The sequence below is a fragment of the Eurypyga helias genome, unplaced genomic scaffold (genome assembly GCF_000690775.1).
Source record: "Eurypyga helias isolate BGI_N326 unplaced genomic scaffold, ASM69077v1 scaffold321, whole genome shotgun sequence".
NCBI classification, from domain to species: Eukaryota; Metazoa; Chordata; class Aves; order Eurypygiformes; family Eurypygidae; genus Eurypyga; species Eurypyga helias.
This window is the reverse complement of record NW_010229992.1, coordinates 5,688-29,422: the sequence shown is the minus strand read 5'-3', so window position 1 is coordinate 29,422 and position 23,735 is coordinate 5,688. Positions and strand designations below refer to the sequence as shown.

At 41.4% G+C, this 23,735-nt stretch overlaps 1 protein-coding gene across 1 annotated transcript in view; it reads right to left on the bottom strand.

Moving 5' to 3' along the window:
- LOC104516289 (cytochrome c oxidase assembly protein COX16 homolog, mitochondrial) overlaps positions 1–23,532 on the bottom strand; it is a 44,388-nt gene extending 20,856 nt beyond the window's left edge. Inside the window, exons 1-3 of the mRNA XM_010160576.1 lie at positions 23,465–23,532; positions 22,959–23,067; positions 17,649–17,726 (exon numbers count right to left, since the gene is read on the bottom strand). Coding sequence (XP_010158878.1) covers positions 17,649–17,726; positions 22,959–23,067; positions 23,465–23,532 — 255 coding nt within the window. The remainder of the gene's footprint in view (positions 1–17,648; positions 17,727–22,958; positions 23,068–23,464) is intronic.
- Positions 23,533–23,735: the final 203 nt, after the last annotated feature.

Genomic DNA, 23,735 nt, shown 5'->3' with positions numbered 1-23,735 from the left:
ACTAAACACCTTTAAGGCATCAGTTCAGAAAAAGGAAATGTTACATAAAGCAGTACTTTAAAAAATTCCTTTTCTTCTCCTCAAAGTGTGGGTATAATTTATGAAAAAATTAATGAAATCTACTAAAAGATTTTAAGTTCTTAAATATCAGTTTTCATCATCCCTTAACTTACACACGAGCTCTCTGCAATGTTTTAACAAACCTCTCAGAATTCCTTAAACTGTACCTGCTGTTAATACGTATTTGACATTTCTATTTTCAAATGTTTTCTGCATATTTCTGTTAACCCATCACCATGTTATTTAGTTACTGTAAGTACAGCATTAACCAATGTAGGCAAAAGGAAAATCCAATTCTAATATGAAAAATGTCAAACCCCTGCATTCCAAATCACGTAATCTTTATTGGCAAAAGCAAAAGCTTTTACTCCGCTACAAGTTGTACAAATACAAAAGGAACTTCAGTAAGAGTTCTTGAATATTTACTAAAGAATGATTTGCTATATACAATTTATAGGGTTAAATGGTTCCATCTGCACCAACATTCTAAGAGTAATGGGCAAGCTACCGAAAATATACCTAAGGTGTACGTAAGGACTCACACAGTGTGAGTTTGTGACACCAGTATTTAGGGAAAAAAACCCCTTTTCATCTCTAAACAGAATATACTTAATAGCTGGAAATAACAAAAACTTCTGGATGCAACTCCTGCAGAGTCAACATTTTTAATCATATTTTAAAAAGATTGTTTTTGAATGGGTATGTGCCTACTACGCAAGTTAAAGCTGAGCACACACACAGTTTAAGCTTTGCCTTATCACTCCCTTAGCCATATCCTAACTTTGCACAGAATCAACCTCCTTGTGGTAACTCCAAAAAAAACCAGAAAGGTCACTTAAGTTTCTGTTAAAAGCAAGGAACTTCAAGAGAGATCGTGAATTGGCAGTTGAAGGCAGGATGCAAGCAGTCCATGTTCCTCTCAAATCTTTTCACTGCTGTAGTAGCAGTGAGAATAGCAGGAGAGGGTGTCCTCTTTTGTTCTGTACTTCAGCAGAAATATCTGTGTTCATGTGCCCACTGACTGTTCAGTTAGGCTCGTCCTGGTACAAGCTTACTTTAACAATATAGTGAAACCAAAAGCACTACACAGTATCTAAACCACAATCTTTCACTTAGTCTATGAGTTCAGACACGAAGAAATTCATTAAAAGGAAAAACTCTAGCTATCTCAAAGGACACCAGGCCTTAAAGCTTCAATAAAAGCACTGAAGCTTCAATAAAACACCACCCAACCTCCCCGCCCCCAAAAAACCCCAAACGACAGACCCTAAAAACCCCAACCAACCAACCTTCTCATGTAGGAACAGAAACAGCCTGATTCTTCAAGTGTCAAATAAACACATCATACAGTTGAAAGAAGGCATAAGCATGGATTAGGAATGTTTTCCTTAATCAGACTTAAACATATATATATATGCATTTTTTCCTTTTCTAAATGTACAAGTTAACATCTAAGCCCTGTCTTGAGCCACGTGAAAATATACTTGCTACCCTCATACAAACAAGTCCAGCTTTTGCAAACCAACAGCAAGAAAACATACATTAAAATTTTTGCTGACTCAAAATGATCAGCCATATAAAACAAAAGCAAAAAGTCTGCTGTACTTTAACCTTAAAAATTATATTTAATTATGTTTTAAAATGTCATTTGGATTTATAATACAGATCGCAAAACTTTCTGTAAGTACTGCAACAAATTTTCACTTAATCAGAACAGAAAGAATTTTCAGAATTCAGTGTGAACTTATCAAAATTGCCTTGGGTGTCCTGAAAACTGTGTTCTGCTAATAAATTATGTATTCAGAACCCCTCCCAACTACCAAACCAACTACCAAATTCTAGTAAGTACCATCCTAATTCTGCATGTGTTCTCATTCTACAGTTCACACAGCATTTATGTAAAAATACTTTCCACACTGACATCTAGTGAAGTTTTCTAGTAAGAAGAAACAGCCTATTCTAATACTTGGCACTTACAGAAAGCTTTTCCTCTTCCAAATTACCTATATTTTAGTTTACTCGAAATTGCAACACATTTGTACCTCATGCACTGTTTTCTTTTGAAAGATATTTTGCCACTATTTTTAACGAAAACCACACTGACCTGCTAAAAGCTCAGACATTCCGATGGGTACATTAGAGAAAGTTATAATGATAATATCTGGTGTAATTAAATTTAAAACCTGAGTAGCAAAGTTACTGTTTTCCTGTCATGCCAGATGTCCTTCTAAGGGCTAAACATTCAACATTAACAAAACAATTCTACCAATTTCAGTGGGAATTATTAATGAAAAATATTTTAATTCACGCATTTGAGATACTAATAAGACAAGTCATCTCTCTTCTCTATGCAGTATCCAGAAAGGTTGTATTCCTATTCTCTCTGTAATCAATGAAGAGAGAGGGATTCCTCCAGGAATACCTAAATTAGTCTCCTGCTCTGCATCATCCCAGCGTTTATGCTTGGTAAGCTTTATGAACTGCACACACAGCCTTTGAGTGTGCAGAAGTGGAGGGACTGTTAGGGAGAGCTTGTGAAATTCTTGACCCCATAACTGCCCACCTCCTTGCACAGGGACAACACATGACCTCAGATACCTTCCACCCTCCTTGAGCTATGCGCCAGGGAGGCAAGACATGATGTTGTACTAGCTACAACATTCATTTCAGCACTCGTTAAGGTTCTAAAGGCAAAGTCTCATCTTTATGCCTCATCAGTTAAAGGCAGCTAAGCACTGCCTGACACAACATACAGGAGGTTCAGTGCTGACTATGGCATCACAAGCCAAGCTATAAATGCTTTCTGCAGTGACAGATATTTGAAGAGAGACAGATTATGCATTTTCCCCTCTCATTAGTGGCTGTACCCCAGATATGAGGTCAGGCTCTACTTTTTGCACTGCTCTGTAGCTGTAGATTGCAACAGAGCCAACTGACTTGAGTTTTTCTACTCAAAACACAAAGGAGAAGAAAAGGAAAGTCCATTTGGACAGAGATTGCACTTAAAAAGGAAACATTCCTGGAAAAAGGGTTTTCAACAGTTTCTTGGTAAAAACTATAGTGATCTACAAGCCAAGAAGTGCAGAAAATCTTGGTCTAGGGACTGGGACCCCAGTACTTCTGTTTCAGCTTCAATCTGCTGACACCATGGCTATTGGCTTCACAAGATGAGTCTGGAAATCTAGATGTCTTCTGGTGCTTGAGGGAGGTAAGGGGGAAAAACAGCTGGAATATTAAATTATGTTTGGGCTAAAAGCTGTCTGAACATAAATTATACACTTGTAATCACTTCAATTGCAAGGCAAAAGTATTAGTAATTAATTGTGGCAATGTGACAGGATTTAAAGCAACCAAACAGAATTCTTGGTAGCAGATAAAATGTAAAAATCTGAAACCTATCAACATTTTATGTACTGAAATTAGTTCCACTTGCAATGGCATCAGAATTAGTTTCTCCAGTTAATAACCTTACCTTCATTTGAATCTAATCTTGACAACAGAAACACCATCAAGAATTATGAAATGGAAAAATGGTTTCTATTTAAACCAAGGAACTTTCCATGCATGCACTCTATTTTGTATTTCATCAGAGATGCTCAATAATCTGAGGTAAAGCTGCCAGATGCCTGGGTTTTTCCAGACACAGTCCTTTTTTCCACACAGAAATTCTGTCGAAGCAAAAAAAAAGACAAATTTGGCCATCTGCCTAGAATTTCCAGATGCTGGGCAGTACAGTCAGGTGGTAGCTCTAAAGTGGCCGCTTGATGCTTGGAAATTCTGGAGAATGTATATCCACCGTGACTTTCATACATCTGAACAAAGAGTTACCTTGTGAGCAGAACATACTGAGTACTCTCAAGTACAATGTGCCAGATAGGGCCCAAATTCTGAATTTCCTGGACATAAATATGACAGTCCTCATATAGGGCGCTCTAAGGCAATCTTCTAAGTGCATCCAAAACTTGCATACTCATGAGAAAGCTGGAACAATGCATAAGGCCACCGAGGTCAGTGACCTATTTAACTAGGTCAGCCAGCGAGGAAAGCAGCGTCAGACACGGCAGTTTGCGTGGAAGGGTGTGCAGGGAGGGCCCCGCAACCTGCTTGTTGTTCCACAGCCCAGGAAGCGCTCGAGGTATCTGCCAAAATGGTGGGCACTCGCCTCGGAGCTCCTACACAGAAAGCCCCTCAGATGTCTCATGCATCCAACCAGAGGGAACCAGTAAGGAGGAAGATTCTAGCACAGGTGGCAGGTTGCAATGAGTGCCAAGACACCACTCCTTCCCAAAACCATGTTCATGTAGCGGATACCTCTGAGAATGAGGTACCTTGGACCCTGGTGACCCATGAAAGCAGTACTCTGCCTCAGTCCCCACCCTCTGGCATCACAACCAAAACCAGCTTTAACAGCTACTGACACCCAAGAGCAAGGTCTGCCAGGAGGAACTGCATCAGCAGCCCACAACAGATGTTGTAAAAAAACCAACAATGAGTGATAGTAGTGGATGACTCTCTGCTAAAGGGCACTGAGGTAACCCTCTGCCATGCTGCCAGGGAGTCCTGTGAGGTGTGCTGCCTTCCGGGAACTAAGGGGTGAGGCACTGCCGAGGGGGTCTGTTAGCAGTACAGACTACTGCACTGCTACTCTTTCACATGGGCATGCATGACAGCACAAGTCAGAACCTGGGCAGAATAAAAGAAGACTACAAAGCCCTAGGGGTGCAAGTGAAAAAAATGTGGGGCCAAGTTATCTTTTCCTGCATTTTACTAGTTAGAGGAAAGAGAGCAGCCAGAAATGGATGGATAATGCATATCAACTCATGGCTACCTGTATGGGCCATTGTGAGTGTTTGGGCTTTTATGACAATGGAACATTCTTTAATGAATCTGGCCTGTTAGAGAGGGATGGGATTCACCTGTCTAGGAGAGGCAAGAAAATCTTTGTCAGCAGGCTGGCCAACTTAATGAGGTGAGCTTTAAACTGAAGGACCCATGGGGTGGGGTCCAAGATGGCAATGCTCACAACATTATATCCAACTGGAGAACAACCCAGGCCAACCAGAGCAGTGACAAACATTCCTTGGCTGACTCCCAAGATGAAATCCCAAAGGCCAACCACCCTCACGGGTATGTATGGCTGTGGTGGATGCTCTTGCACCCCTTCAGGGAAACCTGCATACTGGACTACCTCCCCGAAATGCCTGTACACTAACGCATGCAGCATGAGGAATAAGCAGGAAGAACTAGAGATCTGTGCACAGTTACAGGGCCATGATCTCACTGCAATTACAGAGATATGGTGGGATAGCTCACATGATTGGAATGGTGTCACGGATGACTACATGGATTACTTTTTAGGAAAGACAGGCTAGTGGGGCAAGATGGTGGAGTTGCTCTTTGTGAGAGAGCAATTGGAATGTATCGACCTCTGCCTAGGGGTGGATGAAGAACGAGTTGAGCGCTTATGGGTAAGAATTAAGGGGCAGGCAAACATGGGAAACACTGTGGTGGGTGTTTATTACAGGCCCCCTGACCAGGAAAAGGAAGTAGATGAGGCCTTCTACAGACAGCTGGAAGTAGCCTCACGATCACAGGCCATGGTTCTCATGGGGAATTTTAACCACCACGGTATTTGCTGGAAAGGCAACACAGCCAGGCACACACAGTCCAGGAGGTTTTTCTGCAGAGCATTGATGATAATAACATTTTGACACAGGTGGTGGAAGAATCAATGAGGAGAGGTGTGCTGTTGGACCTTGTGCTGACAAACCAAGAAGGACTCGGGGACATGAAGGTTGGGGGACAGCCTTGGCTGCAGTGACCAAGAGATCAGGATCCTGGGTGGAAGTAGCAGGGCAAAAAGTAGAACTGCAACCCTGGACTTCAAAAGAGATGACTTTGGCCTCTCCAAAGACCTGCTTGGAGGAAACCCATAGGGTAAGGCTCTAGAAGGAAGGTGAGATGCAAGACAGCTGGATAATATTCAAACACCACTTCCTTCAAGCTCAAGATCAGTGCATCTCTGTGAGCAGGAAATCAAGACAGCTGGAAGTAGCCTCACGATCACAGGCCATGGTTCTCATGGGGAATTTTAACCACCACGGTATTTGCTGGAAAGGCAACACAGCCAGGCACACACAGTCCAGGAGGTTTTTCTGCAGAGCATTGATGATAATAACATTTTGACACAGGTGGTGGAAGAATCAATGAGGAGAGGTGTGCTGTTGGACCTTGTGCTGACAAACCAAGAAGGACTCGGGGACATGAAGGTTGGGGGACAGCCTTGGCTGCAGTGACCAAGAGATCAGGATCCTGGGTGGAAGTAGCAGGGCAAAAAGTAGAACTGCAACCCTGGACTTCAAAAGAGATGACTTTGGCCTCTCCAAAGACCTGCTTGGAGGAAACCCATAGGGTAAGGCTCTAGAAGGAAGGTGAGATGCAAGACAGCTGGATAATATTCAAACACCACTTCCTTCAAGCTCAAGATCAGTGCATCTCTGTGAGTAGGAAATCAAGCAAAGGAGGCAGAAGACCTGCATGGATGAGCAAGGAGCTTCTGGAAAAACTTAAATGCAAGAAGGAAGTTTACAGAATGTGGAAAAAGGGACTGAGTACTTGGGAGGAATATAAGAACATTGTCAGAATATGCAAGGATGCAACAAGGAAGGCTAAGACCCACTTGGAATTAAACCTGACAAGGGATGACAAAGACAATAAGAAGGGCTCTTCAAGCACATCAGTAGCAAAAGGAAGACTAGGGAAAATGTGGGCCTGCTAATAAATGTGGTAGGTGCCCTGGTGACAGAGGATGCAGAGAAGACTCAGTTCCTGAATACCTTCTTTGCTTCAGTCTTTACTGCTAAGGCCAACCTTTGGGAATCCCAGACCCTGGAGGTAAGAGAGAGAGCCTGGAGAAAGGAAGACCCTCTGTTGGTCGAGGAGGATCGAGTTAGAGATCATCTAGGCAAACCTGATATTCACAAATCAATGGGCCCTGATGGGATACACCCAGGAATGCTGAGGGAGCTGGCAGATACTACTGCAAAGGCACTCTCCATCATCTTTGAAAAGTGGTGGAGAACAGGTGAGGTGCCTGAGGACTGGAGGAAAGCTAATGTCACGCCCGTCTCCAAAAAGGGCAAGAAGGAAGACCTGGGAAACTACAAGCCTGTAAGCCTCACCTCCATCCCTGGGAAAGTGGTGGAACAGCTCATCTTGGATGTCATCTCTAAGCATGTAGAGGAAGAGGAGGTTATTTGGAGTAGTCAACATGGATTCACCAAGGGGAAAACATGCTTGACCAATCTGATAGCCTTCTATGATGGAATGACTTACTGGGTTGATGAAGGGACAGCAGTGGATGTTGTGTACCTCAGCTTCAGCATGGCTTTTGACACTGTCTCCTGCAACATCCTCACAGGTAAGTTCAGGAAGTGTGGGTTAGATGAGTGGACAGTGAGGTAGATTGAGAGTTGTTTGACTAACAGAGCTCAGAGGGTTGTGCTCAGGGGCGCAGAGTCTAGTTGGAGGCCTGTGACCAGTGGTGTTGCCCAGGGGTTGGGACTGGGCCCAGTCTTGTTCAATGTATTCATCAACAACCTGGATGAGGGGACAGGGTGTACCCTCAGCAAGTTTGTTGACGACATGAAACTGGGAGGAGTGGCTGGTACAACAGATGGCTGTGCTTCCATTCAGTGAGACCTGAACAGGCTGGAGAGTTGTGTGGAGAGGAACCTAATGAAGTTCAACAAGGGCAAGCGTAAAGGTCCTGCACCTGGGGAGGAATAATGCCATGCACTGGTACAGGCCAGGAGCTGACCTGCTGGAAAGCAGCTCTGCAGAAAGGGATCTGGGAGTGCTGATGGACAATCAGTTGGCCATGAGCTAGCAATGTGCCCATGTGTTCAAGAAGGCCAGTGGTATCTGGGGTAGATTAAAAAGACCGTGACCAGCAGGTCAAGGGAGGTCATCCTCCCTCTCTACTCCACCCTAGTGAAGCCGCATCTGGAGTATTGTGTCCAGTTCTGGGCTCTCCAGTTCAAGAAAGATAGGGAACTACTGGATAGAGTCCAGTGGAGGGCTACGAAGATGATCAAGGAAATAGAGGCACCTCTCTTATGAGGAAAGGCTGAGAGAGCTGGGTCTGTTTAGCCTGGGGAAGAGAAGACAGAGGGGATCTCATCAATGCTTATAAATATCTGAAGGGTGGGTGTCAAGAGGATCAGGCTACACTCTTTTCAGTGGTGCTCAGTGACAAGACAAGGGGAACTGGGCACAAACTGGAATGCAGGAAATTCCATCTCTACATGACGAAGAACTTCTTTGCTTTGAGGGTGCCAGAGCACTGGAACGGGCTGACCACAGAGGTTGTGGAGTCTCCATCTTTGGAGATATTCAAAATCTGCCTGGATGCATTCCCATCCAACCTGCTCTGGCAGGAGGGTTGGACTAGATGACCTCTGAAGGTCCCTTCCAATCCCTATCATTCTGTGAAGATATGTAAACAGCAATGGGCACATATGTGTTAGTATACACATCTGAAGATTCAGAGTTAGATTTACAGGAACCTAGCACCTGACTGTGTAGCAAAATCCACTCCCTGAAATAGACTTCTGGAAAAATAATTTTTAAAAGGCAAGAGAAGATTTAAATGCTTAGAAAGGGGGTACGCACTGGGCAGCAATTAGAGCAGCAGTAACTACAGACAGACGAGAAGAAAGGCTGAACCGTCTGTCTTCATCCCACATCCCTAAGTACTTCTTGACTCATCCTGAGATTTGAGAAGATACATCCTTCCATTAGGATTCATAGTCTTTAGCCATCTCAGAGTGAGGTGGACCAGGTTTTGTTTGTTTTAAAGTAAAAGAACAAACCCTTCATTTCAGAGAAAGAACAATGCCCTGAAAAAAGGGTGGCACAGATTCAAAATGTTGAATATCAAATACTCATTTGATAAAAATACAGAAATTCTAAATGGCAGAGGAAGTAAAACCAAAGTTTCCCCTACTTCACATATATAATCTAACCACTAGGTCACAATCACATTTTCTCCCTCATTCTTCCAACTTCTTAACTATACCATACAGAGGTGAGTTTCAAAAAGGAAATCTGGTAATGCCTGCACCTCCAGGCAATATACAAATTTACAGTTACCGCATGTTTCCCAGAGAAAGGAGATGTGCCTTGAAATCCCAACCACATCCTGGGTACCTGCCCTCAGGCTGAACCAGCGGGTCAGAGGAAGCAGCATCCCTGCTTCCATGCCCATTTTGTATGAAGCCTCACAAGTTGTACTCAACAGCTCACTTAGCGGTGCTCACACCTCAGCTACACAGATTGAGGAACATCTATTTAATGGAGCCTAAAAGACGTATTATATATTTAACAGCTGCCAAGCTCTGCAGCACCATGAAAACTATGGTAGTAGAGAGCTTGGCTGAAAGCAGAGTTTTAGGCATGTAAAAGATCTTCAGTCCAAAAGCGATACACATCCTGGCAAGCCACCGAATGGAAGTTTCAAGGATCAAAACATTAGATCTAGACAGATATTAAGCCCCTGAAACTTTAATTAATTTTTTCCATTCTTTATCAAAGGCGCAAGACCACTCTGCCTCTCAGAGATGGGACATTTTGGATTCAATGATGTTTATTAATGTATCCTTACACACAGGATATAGCAGGACATCCTAGCATGGATGGCAAAGAAAGCCTGCGATTTCTGCAGTAGTGGTAACCACTGCATACATGGAAACTGACAGGTAAGGGCTTTTCATCATTAAAAAACAAACAAACAAACCAACCCCACCAAACAAAACAAAACACCCCAAAACAAACAAACAAACCCCCCAAAAAAACCCCAAACCCACTTACAAAAAACATTGACAAGGACCCAGTGAAACCCTGAATATTATTATTTCAGGTCTCTGACCAAACTCAGTATCATTAACAATACATTTTCATATTCATTGCCAAAAAATTATGCTGGCACTATGACACAAGACAAACTAAAGATTCATTTAAAAACAGAGTTAAAAGTTCAAAATTAGTACAGCTTTAATTCTTCATCATGGAACATACATATTACCAAAATAATCTCTGTCTTACAATTAACATCATCACATACAGATTGAATGAGAATGTCCCAACTTTTAACAACCATATTGTGATTTTGAGAGCCCGTATCCGTTTCAGGTTATTAATTTCAACTAATTCTTCTGGTATTGATCTGTCTTCTGGTTTCATCAGAACAGGCCAGTGGCCTTGGTGTCATTTTTTCAACTTGATATAAGATGGCATGAAAGGCCAGGTATGGTCAATACCTTATCTCCAGGTTGTCCTCTAGTGCTTCAAGCTGTTTGCGGTGACAAATAAGCAGTGGTCTAGGTGGATCCGGTCACTGGAAACCATTTAAAAGCATACACACAGTGTCAGCCTCAGAACGCAGCAACAAAAATTTTACTGAACCCCAGACTGACTCTGTATTTGCCTTTTACAGAAAAGTGGTGGTTAATATGCTGAACTGAAAAGGATGTCTGCAAAATGAAAACATACACCTCTCTCTGGTATGAGAGCGAATTCAGTAAGCAGCTGTCTAGAGACCAAGTGATGAAGTCATCTGAGCTCAAGCAAAATGGATTATTTTTTGCTGAAACCAATGCAAAAACATGAACCCAACAGTAGCAGCTGAACCTCAAAATCTTCAAGAATAGCATGGATAAAGAGCTGATTTCCATACAATCCTTCTGGACTGAACTGAAACAAGAAAGAAAACTGACGCCTGAACGTCTGGTACCACCACAATACAGAGTATGAAAGGTTCTGCTACCCTTTCATTTCTGCACCATACTCCAGGACTGAAATTACTACCTTGAATGATTCTGAACCATGGACAGAAGATGTTACAAGTTCCAAATTCCCACTGCCAACAGAAACAAAGGCACTATATAAAGGTACCTGCTTAGCCATCAATCAGGAGCCAGGCTTCCTCATTTAATAACCAATTCTAAACCCCTGCACTACGGAGGCCATGCTTGAAAGCAAGGTCTGCTTTCAGTTAGCAAAATGCGCTTCATTACGTAAAGATAAATGGCTGACATTTTTTTTTTCTTCTTCCTGCAAGCAATCTTAAACATATGCCTCTCACATTCTCTAAAGCACCAAACAACATTTCAGTGTATTATTTTATTTTCCTGGTTTTTGGAGGACCTAGGGCCAAACTTGTTAATGAATTTAGTCTTTGAAAATCAACTACATCTACTTACACAAGGAAATTAGCCGAAGTTTGTCTTCATTAGACTTGAGACTCAGGCCAACCTGACCTGCTTAAGAAAAAAACCCAAAGAAAACAATAATCACCAACATCAATCCCTTGCCACACTGTGCTGGGTAATTAGCTGACTGAAACCAATCCAACGCATGAAGATGCATTTATAAATAAATAAATGCTAAAAGGCTACATGAGAAGACTTAATGATTCTTCCAAGTTCAGTGGCAGATGCTAAAATGATTCCACGTTCCCTTGCTGACAAGTTTAGACAGGGTACCTTTCCCATCCAAAAAATTCCACCAGAAACCAATTTGATTTTTTTCACACTCAAACAGGATCTTTTTAATACAACCGCCAGTGAAATCATGGAGGAAATTCTCCAAAATCATGTAACACCTCTGACACAAAAACCAGATTAAATAAGAGTTCCTCCACCTTCGAGCCATCTGCTAGTTTGCCAATTAAGCTTTAAGGAAAGAATATTTAGGGCGGGCTTCATCTCACCTGATTTTAGCCATCTAACCTTTTGACTTGAAGCATAAAGTCTCTATTTAGGCCCTTCCTACAGCTGGCTGAATAGAGATAGACATTTCAAGAGGAAATAAATCCCACATTAAGATATGTGTCCAACAACCTAACTCATCTGCACCTGAAGTCAGGCAGAAGTTTATCTCACCTACCATTCCCTGGTCAAAGTAAATAGAAATAAATGCATACACTAAGGACGGTACCTATCTCACTAAATGCAGTGATAAAGTGTTGAGCACAACCTCTCTACTTTTCCATTGGCCAAAAGCCAATCATCTTGCTCAAGCACCTATTTTAATACTGAATGAAACATACGATGGGGGCATTTCTGTCTCAAACCATCTCTACAGGCTACCTGGACAGCTATCTTAAACCAGGCATTTCTTTTAAGGCAATGGAAACATGAGCAAGGTGAATACCTCACTTAGAGAACAGCACCACAAAAATACATTTAGATTGAGCTGAGCAGATATTGAATGTTTAAATTTCACTTCCTTAAGTCTGATAATACAAATAACCCATTTCGAGTGTTTTTAGTAATAACGGTGTTAATTTAAATTGACCTTAGCACTGATAGGGTGTGTAGGCACACCAGGAATTCTAGAGGATGAGTCTCAATCCATTTGGAACAAATGAGGCAAAAAGTCTGCAGAACACAGAAGACAACTGAGTCCATGGAGTGACCTGGGCTAGCAGCAATAGTGTCAAGTCCGTTAGCTGTCATTAGAACAAAATACACCACCATGGGCTTGCCAGTCCAGTCCAACCACAATGGCTTGGCCTATCCACATTACTCATTGAAATGATGAAGTCAGTCAAGTTTTGGCCAGACCTTTGGGAACACCGAAGTGTAATATGAATTCAAGCATGGATGCTTATCCATTAAGAACTGCAATAAAAATACCTTGAAATTTTCAGAACAACCTGGGGGAAGAGAGTGAAAACCACACCTTTACATCCAGCTACAACACTGCTTGCTACCTCAGTTAAATTCTTAGTGTCTTTGATAGCTTTGCAAATAGAGCAAATACCCTTTTCTAACACAGATGCAGGTCCTCAAATAAGATAAACAAGACAGGTCGCAGTAAAGCAGTTTTATCTAGCACTAGCAGCTCGCAATATGTTTAATGACAGGGACAATCTGTTGACATTCCGCAACTGTAAGTAAAAAAGAACATTATTTGTGTAATTTTAAATGCTACAGACATATTCAGAAGTTTAGGTGACTCTGTTTTAAAATCCTTACCTCATACAAATTATGTGACCTAAAGAAATATGACAGTTTAGAAAACATACTAATTTTACAATAACCTTTTAAATTAGATTTAATTCTGTAACATGTCTTTTTGGGGAAAAAGAAAAAAAAAAGGCAAAACAACACAACAAACCAACCAAAAAAAACTCAAACCAAACTTCTGCTGAGGCACAGAAATTCTATCCAGGTAGAGTTCATAGGGAGGTAAAATAGAAGCAATAACCAACAGACAATTTTAATTGTAACACTTCAGGGCATGCCAATGTGTGCAACTCCTGCAGATACACCTGAGCTAGGCAGTATGAACGTGCCAGCCAGCAACAGACTGGTCTTGTCCAGTCATTCCCAAATTTATTCCCCTTGCTGGGTGGACATTGCAATCTCATTTAAACGCTGTGCTGCTGCACCTGTCACCATCTCAACAGTTTGAAACAAGATTCGGTATGTCTGTGAAGCAGAGAAGTGTTTTGACTGCAACACAAAAGCATTCTAATAGGCAGATTATCACTTACTTCACAACTACCCAATCAGAATAATGAGAAAATGCTGGACTCATTTCCTGGACCTCCCTGAGGCAAATGTCAGTTTTCTCCTGATATAAAGGCCCCACGGAAACTGGTCAGTTCTCTGCTCTTGCTTCCTCCTAAACTATTTCACCCTGACCCAAAACACTTAAATTAATGGATCTCACCTGGGGAAATATTTTTTTTTAAATACTCATTTGAATTTAAATAATTCCTTCTATTGGAATTAATTAACTTTCCTGTTCCCGATGTAAAGTAAAGCAGCATTACCTCACTTTTATAGACTGAGAAAGTGAGACTCACTAAAATACAGTGACTTGCTCATAGGCAGAGAGGAGCTCCATGACAAAGGAAGGAACGAAAGAAAGAACCTGAACAAGATAGAAGCAAAATTTCCCATTATTTAAATTGCATGCTGCCGTGGGTGCCTTGACATCCATTCATGAGTTTCAAGACATGATGTTAAGGGACAACACCAGCGACCCACCAACTATGTTCTGAAACTGTAATACTAAGTATAACCAATCAGTCAACACAATTATCACTGTCAAGCTCCATTATGAGAACAGCTGTAAACCAGTAAAATGTTAGCACTGTATGTCATCGTATTAGCCTTCTTTTCTCTTCCACTCCTCATTCTTTTCTTTTTTGAAGGACAGCAAAACTTACAGGATAATCCTCCACACACCGTATGTGCCCTTCTTCCCAACTCCGAGGCCTAGGACTGTAAAATGAAAGCCGAGATCCTCACAGTTGGATCATTTCATGAGTTAGGACTTCAAGACATCAAGTCAATGCAATAAATTGAGAATTGACAATGGCAACACTAACACGTTGCAGGTGTCTATAAGCAGTGCCTCATGGGTACTTACAAGCCAGTCAATCAGCCAAAAGGATTAGCTAGGCAGCTCAAAACACTGCCATTCCCTCTGCAGAAATTTTTAAGCAGGCTGAGTGGATTGCCTTTAAGAAAGCTTTACGCTCCCAGCACACTTCCTAACGAGTGTGCTCCACACCGCTGCCATCACTCCTTTTGTACTCTTCCCAGGTTTACGGTTTTACTGCTCACAGAGGATGGCATTCTGAAAGAACAGGTCATGTATTTTCATTTTCAATTGGATTTTATCTCGGGAGTGCCATGCAATGGTCATACATAGTTTAAATGCACAACAGCTGATTCAAGGGTGAAAATCATGCAGGAGAACAGACTAAGCTTCTGTCATTTCTGACTCTTCATTGCCTCTGCTTTCTGCCTTAGAAAGACAGAAATCATTATTATCCTCATTTCTTAGCATTCTACTTCTGGGGTGTGCTCACTTTGCATAGGACAAAGGAAAAGTGAACAGGATTGACACAGTTTATAAACACTAAGGAGGTCAGTACAGTAACACTGCTGTATTTAATCCATAGCAGGAACTATTTGCAGACTTGAAAAGCTAATTGATGTTTTCTTTCTTGACAAAATGACCTAGAGATTCTAGTCTTCCTAGAACTGCTGCTGCACATTATCCTGGAGGACCTTGCTCAGTCCTATCCTCTCCCCATACTCTGAGAACATTCCTCACAATAATACTTCTTCAAAAAAACGGTTTTGGAGCTTACAGACTCTATTTTATTAGTCTAAATGGTTTGCTGATTGCCTAAAAGCCTAGGTTTTCCCAGGTGGTTAATCTCTTCAATCCTCTATAGTAACTATCAGCTAATAGTGCAGACCGGTTCACATGTCCAAGATTCTTATATCCAAAATTAGATCTGAATCAGCAAGTCTCTACCATGCCTTGAACGTCAGCAGTGGGCACACAGTAAATAAAAATATTCTATTATATTCTTGAAAGGAAACCTTTTCTGTATATTTAATGGAAGTCATTTTCTGTAAAAAACCTCCTCAAATAAGCATCTCTACTCAATTACACACACAATGAGAGGTAAGACAGAGCCTAGTTTTCCATGTGAGAATAAAAGCATTTGGAACGATGCCTATACAAACCTACTCATTTCTTCTCCATTAATTCCACATGATTTTCCAGTAAGCATACCTGGTTTTCTATAACCAATTTTAATTTGCATAAATTCTTCCCAGAAAAAGAAACGATTACCTAACCTAATGACTTCTCCATTAATGGACATTTTGGCAACAACAGATAATGGAGAAACCCTTGATTAGTTTCAGGAGAATTCTGACTAGCATAAACAGGCATTTACAGCCACAAAAGTCTCAGCACAAGTTCACATTGAACGCAGAACGTTCAGTGTGCTGAGGGAATATGACTGACTCAAGTATCCAGAGTAACGTAAGGTGTAACCAAAATGGTTTTTTCACTTTGCAAGAGACGGGCATACACAAAGCCCTGATATCCAAAGATGCTATTCTGAATGGATAAAACATCTGTTCTTGTGATGCAAACAGCCCCTCTCCAACTGCAGCGCTAGGCTCTGTCTCTCTACCCTATACATCAGCTGAGCCTTAGCCAAAGATCCCAAGCCATGGCCAAATTGAACAAGACGGCAGCCCCCTCCCAGTCCCACTCCAGCTGCAGCTGTAGGCAGTGTCTCTCTCCCAACCCTAATCCTAACCCCAGTCCAACGCATCACCACCAAACCGTACTCTCACAGAAAGTCCAAATCAACATTTTCTCTTGAGTTTCAATTCCTTTATCAAGGAACATTCTTCAAAAGCCAGTTTGACATTAATACTAATGCAGCTTTTTCTCATTAAGCCACAAGAATACAAAGTAATACCGGTTAGAGCAGAATCCATGTCCTCTTAGCTTTTCAGAGCTTAAACTCCAGCTTCCCCTCAGCACTTTCATGTACTACTGTCTAATTTGATGATGCTTCACTTGGTTTTAAATGGTGGGACAAGGAGCCTCACAGATCTCAACGAGTACAACTATTACCACGTCTTTTCCGTGGACTGCGGTCACGGTGCAGATCTTGAAGGCCACATTAATTCTCTAAGACCAGATCTGACCAAAAAGCTAACAGAAACACAATAGCTAAACTCTTGCCCCTGTTGTGATCCCCATGGTCCTAAAAGCCCAGGACTAATAGAAAATAACTACCCAGAAGACAGCCCTGAAGAAAAGATTTGTAAGATTCCTCTGTCTATAGGCTATGTCAAATATGGGACTGAGCTGGAGTGGGCCACATGGTGCTTCAAAGGCTGCAGGTATGCAAAGGTATTCAAAGGTATGCAACATAAGGAACAATGAGGGATAATTATTTTTTATTTAAAGTGCCAGAGAGTCTTCATGCCACCTACAAGTCAGCAGCCCTGAGACCAGAAAGCCTCTCTGCACTGCAATGTCAGACCTGTATATTATAAAGTTAGGGAAAGCAAGCCAACATTTTTTACTGACATGCTCCTTTCAGATCATTTCCTATACAATATGGAACTAGTGTTACCCTTGGAGGCGTAAGCAGCACTAGTAAGCAAGACATTTCCTGCATTCAGGTTTCCAGTTTGTTTAAAGAAAGGCTCCTTCCATAGAGTACATTCTGACACACTGAATAAAGACTTGCTCCTGTTTCTTTCACAGAGCGTAAAAGAACCAGATGTAGCATAAGGTTAAACGTATATGCTTATATTAGTCAACGCAAAGCCAAGCCCCAGAAACCGTCTAACATTATATACTCAGTCCCAAGTATTGTTTGAAAACAGAACCTTTTAAAAGGTCAGTTTTCTTAGTCTGTCAGATACAAAATCATTGTAATAACCTCCTTCTATATGTGCTACACTCCTTTCTCAGGATTCAGAATTGCCACTTACAATCAACCAAAGGAACAAAATTTTCTGCTACTTACACTGCTCTGTTTTACAGTTGGTAAAAGGATTCATCAGCACGTCAGCTCCTTTACTGTTACCCACAATACTCACTGCATAAGAGACTCAGCTGTAGCCCAGGGCCCAGTAGTGAAAGACAAATCCCCAATACCAATAGTTTGTTTGTCCTAGCAATCCTTTAGAAGACAGTAAATACATAAAATGAAAAGTTAAGAAAACCATTTCAACTACCTTGCCATGTAGTTTGTAGACATCATATCTTATTTGAGCAAACTCACGGAGTCCAAAAGATCCTCCAACAAGATACAGCTGAAAAACAACAAAGTGAAAACAGACGTGTTAGGACTACTACAAAAAAGAACATTTTGCATACTGACACAATTCATTTACCAAGGGAACCTATTATTTTTCCAACAGAAATACCAGGAACTGAAGAAAATAATCAATAGGGAGATATGTACAGGAGAAGAGGAAGTATATGTAAAGTCAGAGCCTTCTTCCACTCTCTGGGCCTGGGTTTCACAAATTTCCTCCTTCATGGAGGAAAGGGAGAAGGGGCAGGGGGGAAGTTTCACATCCACATAAAGAAATAATTAAATTATTCTTTCTCACAACAGAGGGGTAGCATAAAACTTTCTATATATTTTTACTATTGAAAACAGAAAGACCAACTGAAAGATAAAGTATTGTTAACAAATATCATTAAGGACTTGAAAATTAGCTTAGAAATCTAGCTACTCTGTGGAAGAATCAGGCTTCTTGCTCCTGCTCTGACCTGACAGACTCCGATTGCTGTTTTCTATTAAGGCAGATGCACAGGAGGCCACCTCACATCTAGAGATGCACATCTAAGGAAGGTGGAAGGATAAGGAAGCTCTAAGGACCTGAGTGGGGAAAAAAAAAAAAAACCCCACACACAAAAAACCACCCAACACCACTCTAGTTTATCACACCACATTGCTGTTACCCAGTCCTTCATCACAGGCTGTTCTTCATTACCAGTTGCTGCACTGGTAACTGTTTTCTACACACTGCTGCCCGATTTCTTGCTGCCTATTAGGTTTGCAGCAATGGCCTGTGTTCAAGAATTGTTACAATTATGCTGCACATGTAGTTAAAATGTATGTTCCTTCCAAAAAGTATGCTATCCGAAGTTGAGGCCACAAAGCCAGATTCATTCCATTTAAATTAAAAGACACACACACACAGAAGCCCCTTCTACATTTATTCCTTCTAAAAATTGTAGGACTACATGATTTTCCATCAAGCAGGTAAAACTACAAAACTACTCACAACCATGTGATCACCCTCCCCACACACCCTTAGATGCTGGTATGTTACAGACTGGTACCCAGGAACTAACGTGCTCTGTTCAAAGAACAGGGAACCCTTCAGCAACAGCCAGGAGCTCCACAATCTCTTCCTGGCCTGGCCCTTTCAATAAGCCTAAGAATCTAGCTGATAATTAAAAACAAATAGAGCACAATTTTATGATATGAACATCCAGCTGCTAGGCCACAGAACTCCGATTTCAGAAAGCCAGTCAGAAAAATCACCATGTTGTAGGAAGTTAACTTATATCGACTAGGAATTTGAGCTATCAAAAACAGGATGGCACCACACTTGTATCATAACTGTTCAAGGAATTAATTATGTTCTTGCAAACGCTGAATCATCAAAATACACAACAGAAAAAAAGGTATTTGTATAAAGGTGGGGAAAAAAAGTCTTCCTTGTGTGTCAGCATTTTGGTAAGAAAGTATAACAGGAAACAGAAAATAAAGTATTTGTAATAGTTAAAAAGAACCTGAAAATTATTCAAGATTTATTCAAGCAAAGCAGAAGATTTGTCAGCTGAAGATACTGTAACACATAATGCCAAAACTGAATTTTAACATGGTTGACACCTCAGCATAAGTTTTCACTAGCTGATCTACTTTAATTCCTAACAAGCACTATGTTAATTAACAGTCAGTGAGTGAACAAACTTGGGAGTCCTAATGAACAGAAATCAAGAGTGCTACAGATACGTGTATGGCTGTTAGAAACCGCACCTTCCTGCCTTTGTGTATACAGCATGCTGTCAAAGAGTGGCTATGGCAGGGCAAAGGCAGCTGCAGTAGAAATGCTTCAGTACACCGTTGTTAAACCAGGCAGAAAGTAGCAATTACCTGTGACATCAATTAAAAATTAGTTTGCCCAACAAGAAGGTATGTACCGTTATGAGATTCACAGAGTGGTAGGGGTTGGAAGGGACCTCTAGAGATCACCTAGTCCAATCCCCCTGCCAGAGCAGCATCATCTAGAGTAGATCCCACAGGAACAAGTCCAGGTGGCTTTGGAAAGTCCCCAGGGAAGGAGACTCCACCACCTCTCTGGGCAGCCTGTCCCAGTGCTCTGTCACCCTCACAGTGAGGAAGTACTTCCTCATGAGATGCAATACAAACAAATGGAAGACCTTTAAGCGGCCTGTTCCTCATAAATCAACTGCTATTTAACATAATGAAAAGGTAGACGGTGGCTTACAAAGCCATGTTCCAAGCTAAAAAATGAAATACTACATTCTCTAGCCTTGATAGTTTAAAACTATGTAACTAAGAGAAACCAAGTAGAAGGTTGTTGCATGAAATGTCACTTGCTACTCATTTTGTCTCAACACATCCTACCACTTGTTTGACAGAAACCATCTATGCTGCAGTGCATTTCACATTTGCAGCCATACACATGATAAAGAAGTCGACACACACACACCTCTAAGTTCCTTTAGATGGGTTTTGGCCTCGGATTGTAATTTTACTCAAACCACTAATACTTACTTAATACGACTAAAGGGAAAAAAAACCCACTTGGTTTCTGATGTACTTTTGCTCTTCATACAGCATAAGCAGTGTTACTAGCCTGGGAAGTTGGCACACCTCGCTTATCGGGCATCGCCAGTATAGTTGCCTTTGCACTTCCAATGCTGCAATGGCAGATTTATCTTACGATGAAACATCAGATAGGTTGCGTCAGAGTCAAAGCACACTGATGCTCTAGGAAATCACACATGCCACTGAAATATTAATAACGCTGCAAGGTTAGGATTAAGACTAAATAATCTTCAAAAGCACAGAATACACTCAGAAACATAAATAACGTGTTTCCAAATTTACTTGACCAGCAGTCTAAAGAGCCAAACACGATGTCTATGACTTCACTGCAAAACCGGACCAGAGTCAGTCGCATTCAGCACTTAACCGACAGCACGTCAGTTAGCTGACAACCCTCAGCGTGAATTGCCTTGATGTACAGAGCAGCAACGGACAGCTACTCAGCCCATTAGATTTTGGGAAACTGTTCAAAAGCCAATAAAAGAAGGTATAAATGAGTTCACGCAACTGCAATAGCATTAAACGTAGTAAAGGGCTCAGTGACTGACAATGTATGGAGTGAATATATTAGCCTTGGTTTAAGTGTTTCCTTTCTCTTTTTTGCCTTACGAGAGAAGATGTCCTCACTACCTTCATTTAAGCTAACTGTATTCAACGGGAAGAATGCATACATACAAACAACGGGGAAACATCAAGAGTCACCAGTCCAAATAATCAGAAGTGGGATAAGACTCCAGTTAAAAATCCCAGGGACATGACGAGCCTGTTGGCTCTGCATATTCTGTCAGTCTCACATGCATTCCCAGTGTTCCAATTTGTGCAATAGAGAAATTTGCTCAGTGTAAGCCATGGGCAACAGCAAAGTCCAGTATGTTCCATCCACTAGGCCAGACATAAAAGAGACAGTAGAAGCTATTCAGGATGCCATATAAATAAAACAGTTAGATTGGCAATATTCTAATTAAGTCAGGCTCAAGCTCACTCTCCAGTGAAAGGGGGAAAGTAATGCCACATATAATGAAAATTAAGATACATTTTTCTTCATTCCAATTTTAGAATCATCCAGATACTGAACTGACATTATAAAATGTTAAGGCATTGGCATCTGATGAGTACTCAAGCTGGAAAGTTCAAATATACCTGCATTCTTTCATTGTGATGGAACTATTCATTTCAAATGCTTCAGAATGTAGAGCAAAAGCATTATGTAGCCAACATCACCTGTCTAGTTACTTGAATGTATTCAGCAGATTGATGAAATAACAACTTTTTTCCTTTAAGCCTGAAGTTTACCATAAGGCAAAAAAATCATAAAGCATGCCAGATAGCCAGCACTTAAACCAGAGCAAACTGCTTAACAGCACTGCTAGCATAACCCCCCATTAAAGATCTCGCATTGGATTATTCCTTTATGTTTCAGTGAGTACACAAAAATCACCCTACACTGCTGTAATGCAATTATGCATGCATGGAAGACTTGCATGTTGCAAAACAAAATGAAAGATAGGATGTGACATAAGAGCACCATCTGTCACATACACTCAGCAACCTCAATAAATGTTTTATGTAAAAAAAAACAAAAAAAAGGACACAAAATTCTCTTTAATAATATTCTTTTAAAAATTCTACTTGTTCACTTCTCCGCTGGGAAGCGTGTTATGCAATCAGTTATGGATGGCATCAGACTGATCCCTTGAACTGCATCTTAGGATGGGAAATACTTGTATTTGTCACCAACTGCAGTGAGATGTTCACTGAGGGCTCATAACAGCAGGAGAACTTAGGACTTACAGCAGAACCCTACTTTTTTAGTTTCCTCCATAATCTAAAGCAGCCATGTTCAATCCCTTGGGTTAACAAGATAACAAAAAACGATTCCTCTGGCAGCACCAGCAATTTGCCCTGTTACAGATATTTTCCTGCTACAGCACCAACTGTGAAAGCCAGATTACAAAATTACATTTGTCACAAATCCCTAAATTAACCAAATCGCAGTACTCAGCGCTGGCAACACAGATTATGCAGTCGTGGAAAACATCATGATACATGTCACTGGAGAAGGAACATGATCATTTTCTAGCCTATTCTTCAAGACTGCTGCTGCAAAACCCTCCAGCTATTCATCAGGAGCTTCCAAACTAGAAGAGTCATGTGAATGATTTTATTTTAGTTTGCAGTGATCACGGTAAAAAGGCTTTTGGAGTTTCCTTTTTAAAACACTGTCCTATGTGCAGTGCAAGACCGGTGAAAGATGGCAATTTGACAGCTCAGAAGACTGAAGTCTCTTATTTGTTCCCTAAATAAAGCAGCAGGGCAAACTGCCAGTCCCAGAAGAGGCCCAGGCAAGTCAGCTTGACCTGAAGCGCCCCCCTCTGCCAGCTCTACCTCTCAAGAGCTTATTTCCCACACATGCTCCAGCACTTGGCTCTATCCCTGAGGCTGCTACGAGGGAAAAACAGTGCAGAAGTTTAAATCCTCTCCCCACGAGCAGAAGAAGAGGGTCTACTTTTTCTTCTTGTCTGCGACAAATGGAAAGCATTTTTAGTCCAGACCAGAGGCCTCCTTTGGGGGAAATCAGAAACCAACAGTATGCATCCCTCAGTAGTCAGTTCATTCAAAAGGACACCGAAGTAAAAGAACGCACTCAGTGCATGTACTAGAATCCACCAACCGTAGAGTTACATTCAAAAGCGGATGAAGTATGCCAGCAGATGACCGCACAGATTCCGTGCTGGCAGCCCGGCACGCAGCTGGTATAAACTGGAGGCAATCGTGACCGACTGATAAAGCAGAAGAGTGTAGTTTTCACAGCATGTAGAACACTCTGCAGAATACTACACTTGACCCAAGGTATCAGGTTGATTGGCTCAGTATAGAGTATGTTCAAAGCAATGATTTTAAAGATTGTAAATACGAATGGCTACAGGGCAGAGTGCAACAAAAACTGTCCCTATATCCTTTCAATGCTACTATTCAATGTCTTAGGAAGAAAACACCACCTCTGTTTAATAAAATGTTGATTTCGTAACAGGTTGGAAAGCACAGAAAACACACTTAATAGAAACCAATCTAAAAACAATGCAGAAGAGACAGAAACCCGTATGTTCCTCAGCGTGAGCATTAGCAAAAAATGGCATTTTCTGCCACAGAATTGTCACTTTGCATTACACACGTTACTTGGGCCGGCTAGATGACAAGGGAATTTCACTCAGCCGCTGCAGCTGGTTGAAAACCAAGTCTGCCATGGTGTCCAAGCTGTAGTTTCTGAACACCACCTTCTCCTTCTTCCTAAGCTTCTAAAAGCCAAAATTTTGATTCCTTAATATAAATATCATGCCCGTTACTCAGGGGTTCAGATCTAGCCAAGGTACACTACAATGAGAATCTGCTTACATCTCATGGCAACCTCGTGTTCTTATGATGTGTTAGGCCCAGCTCAAAACAGCAA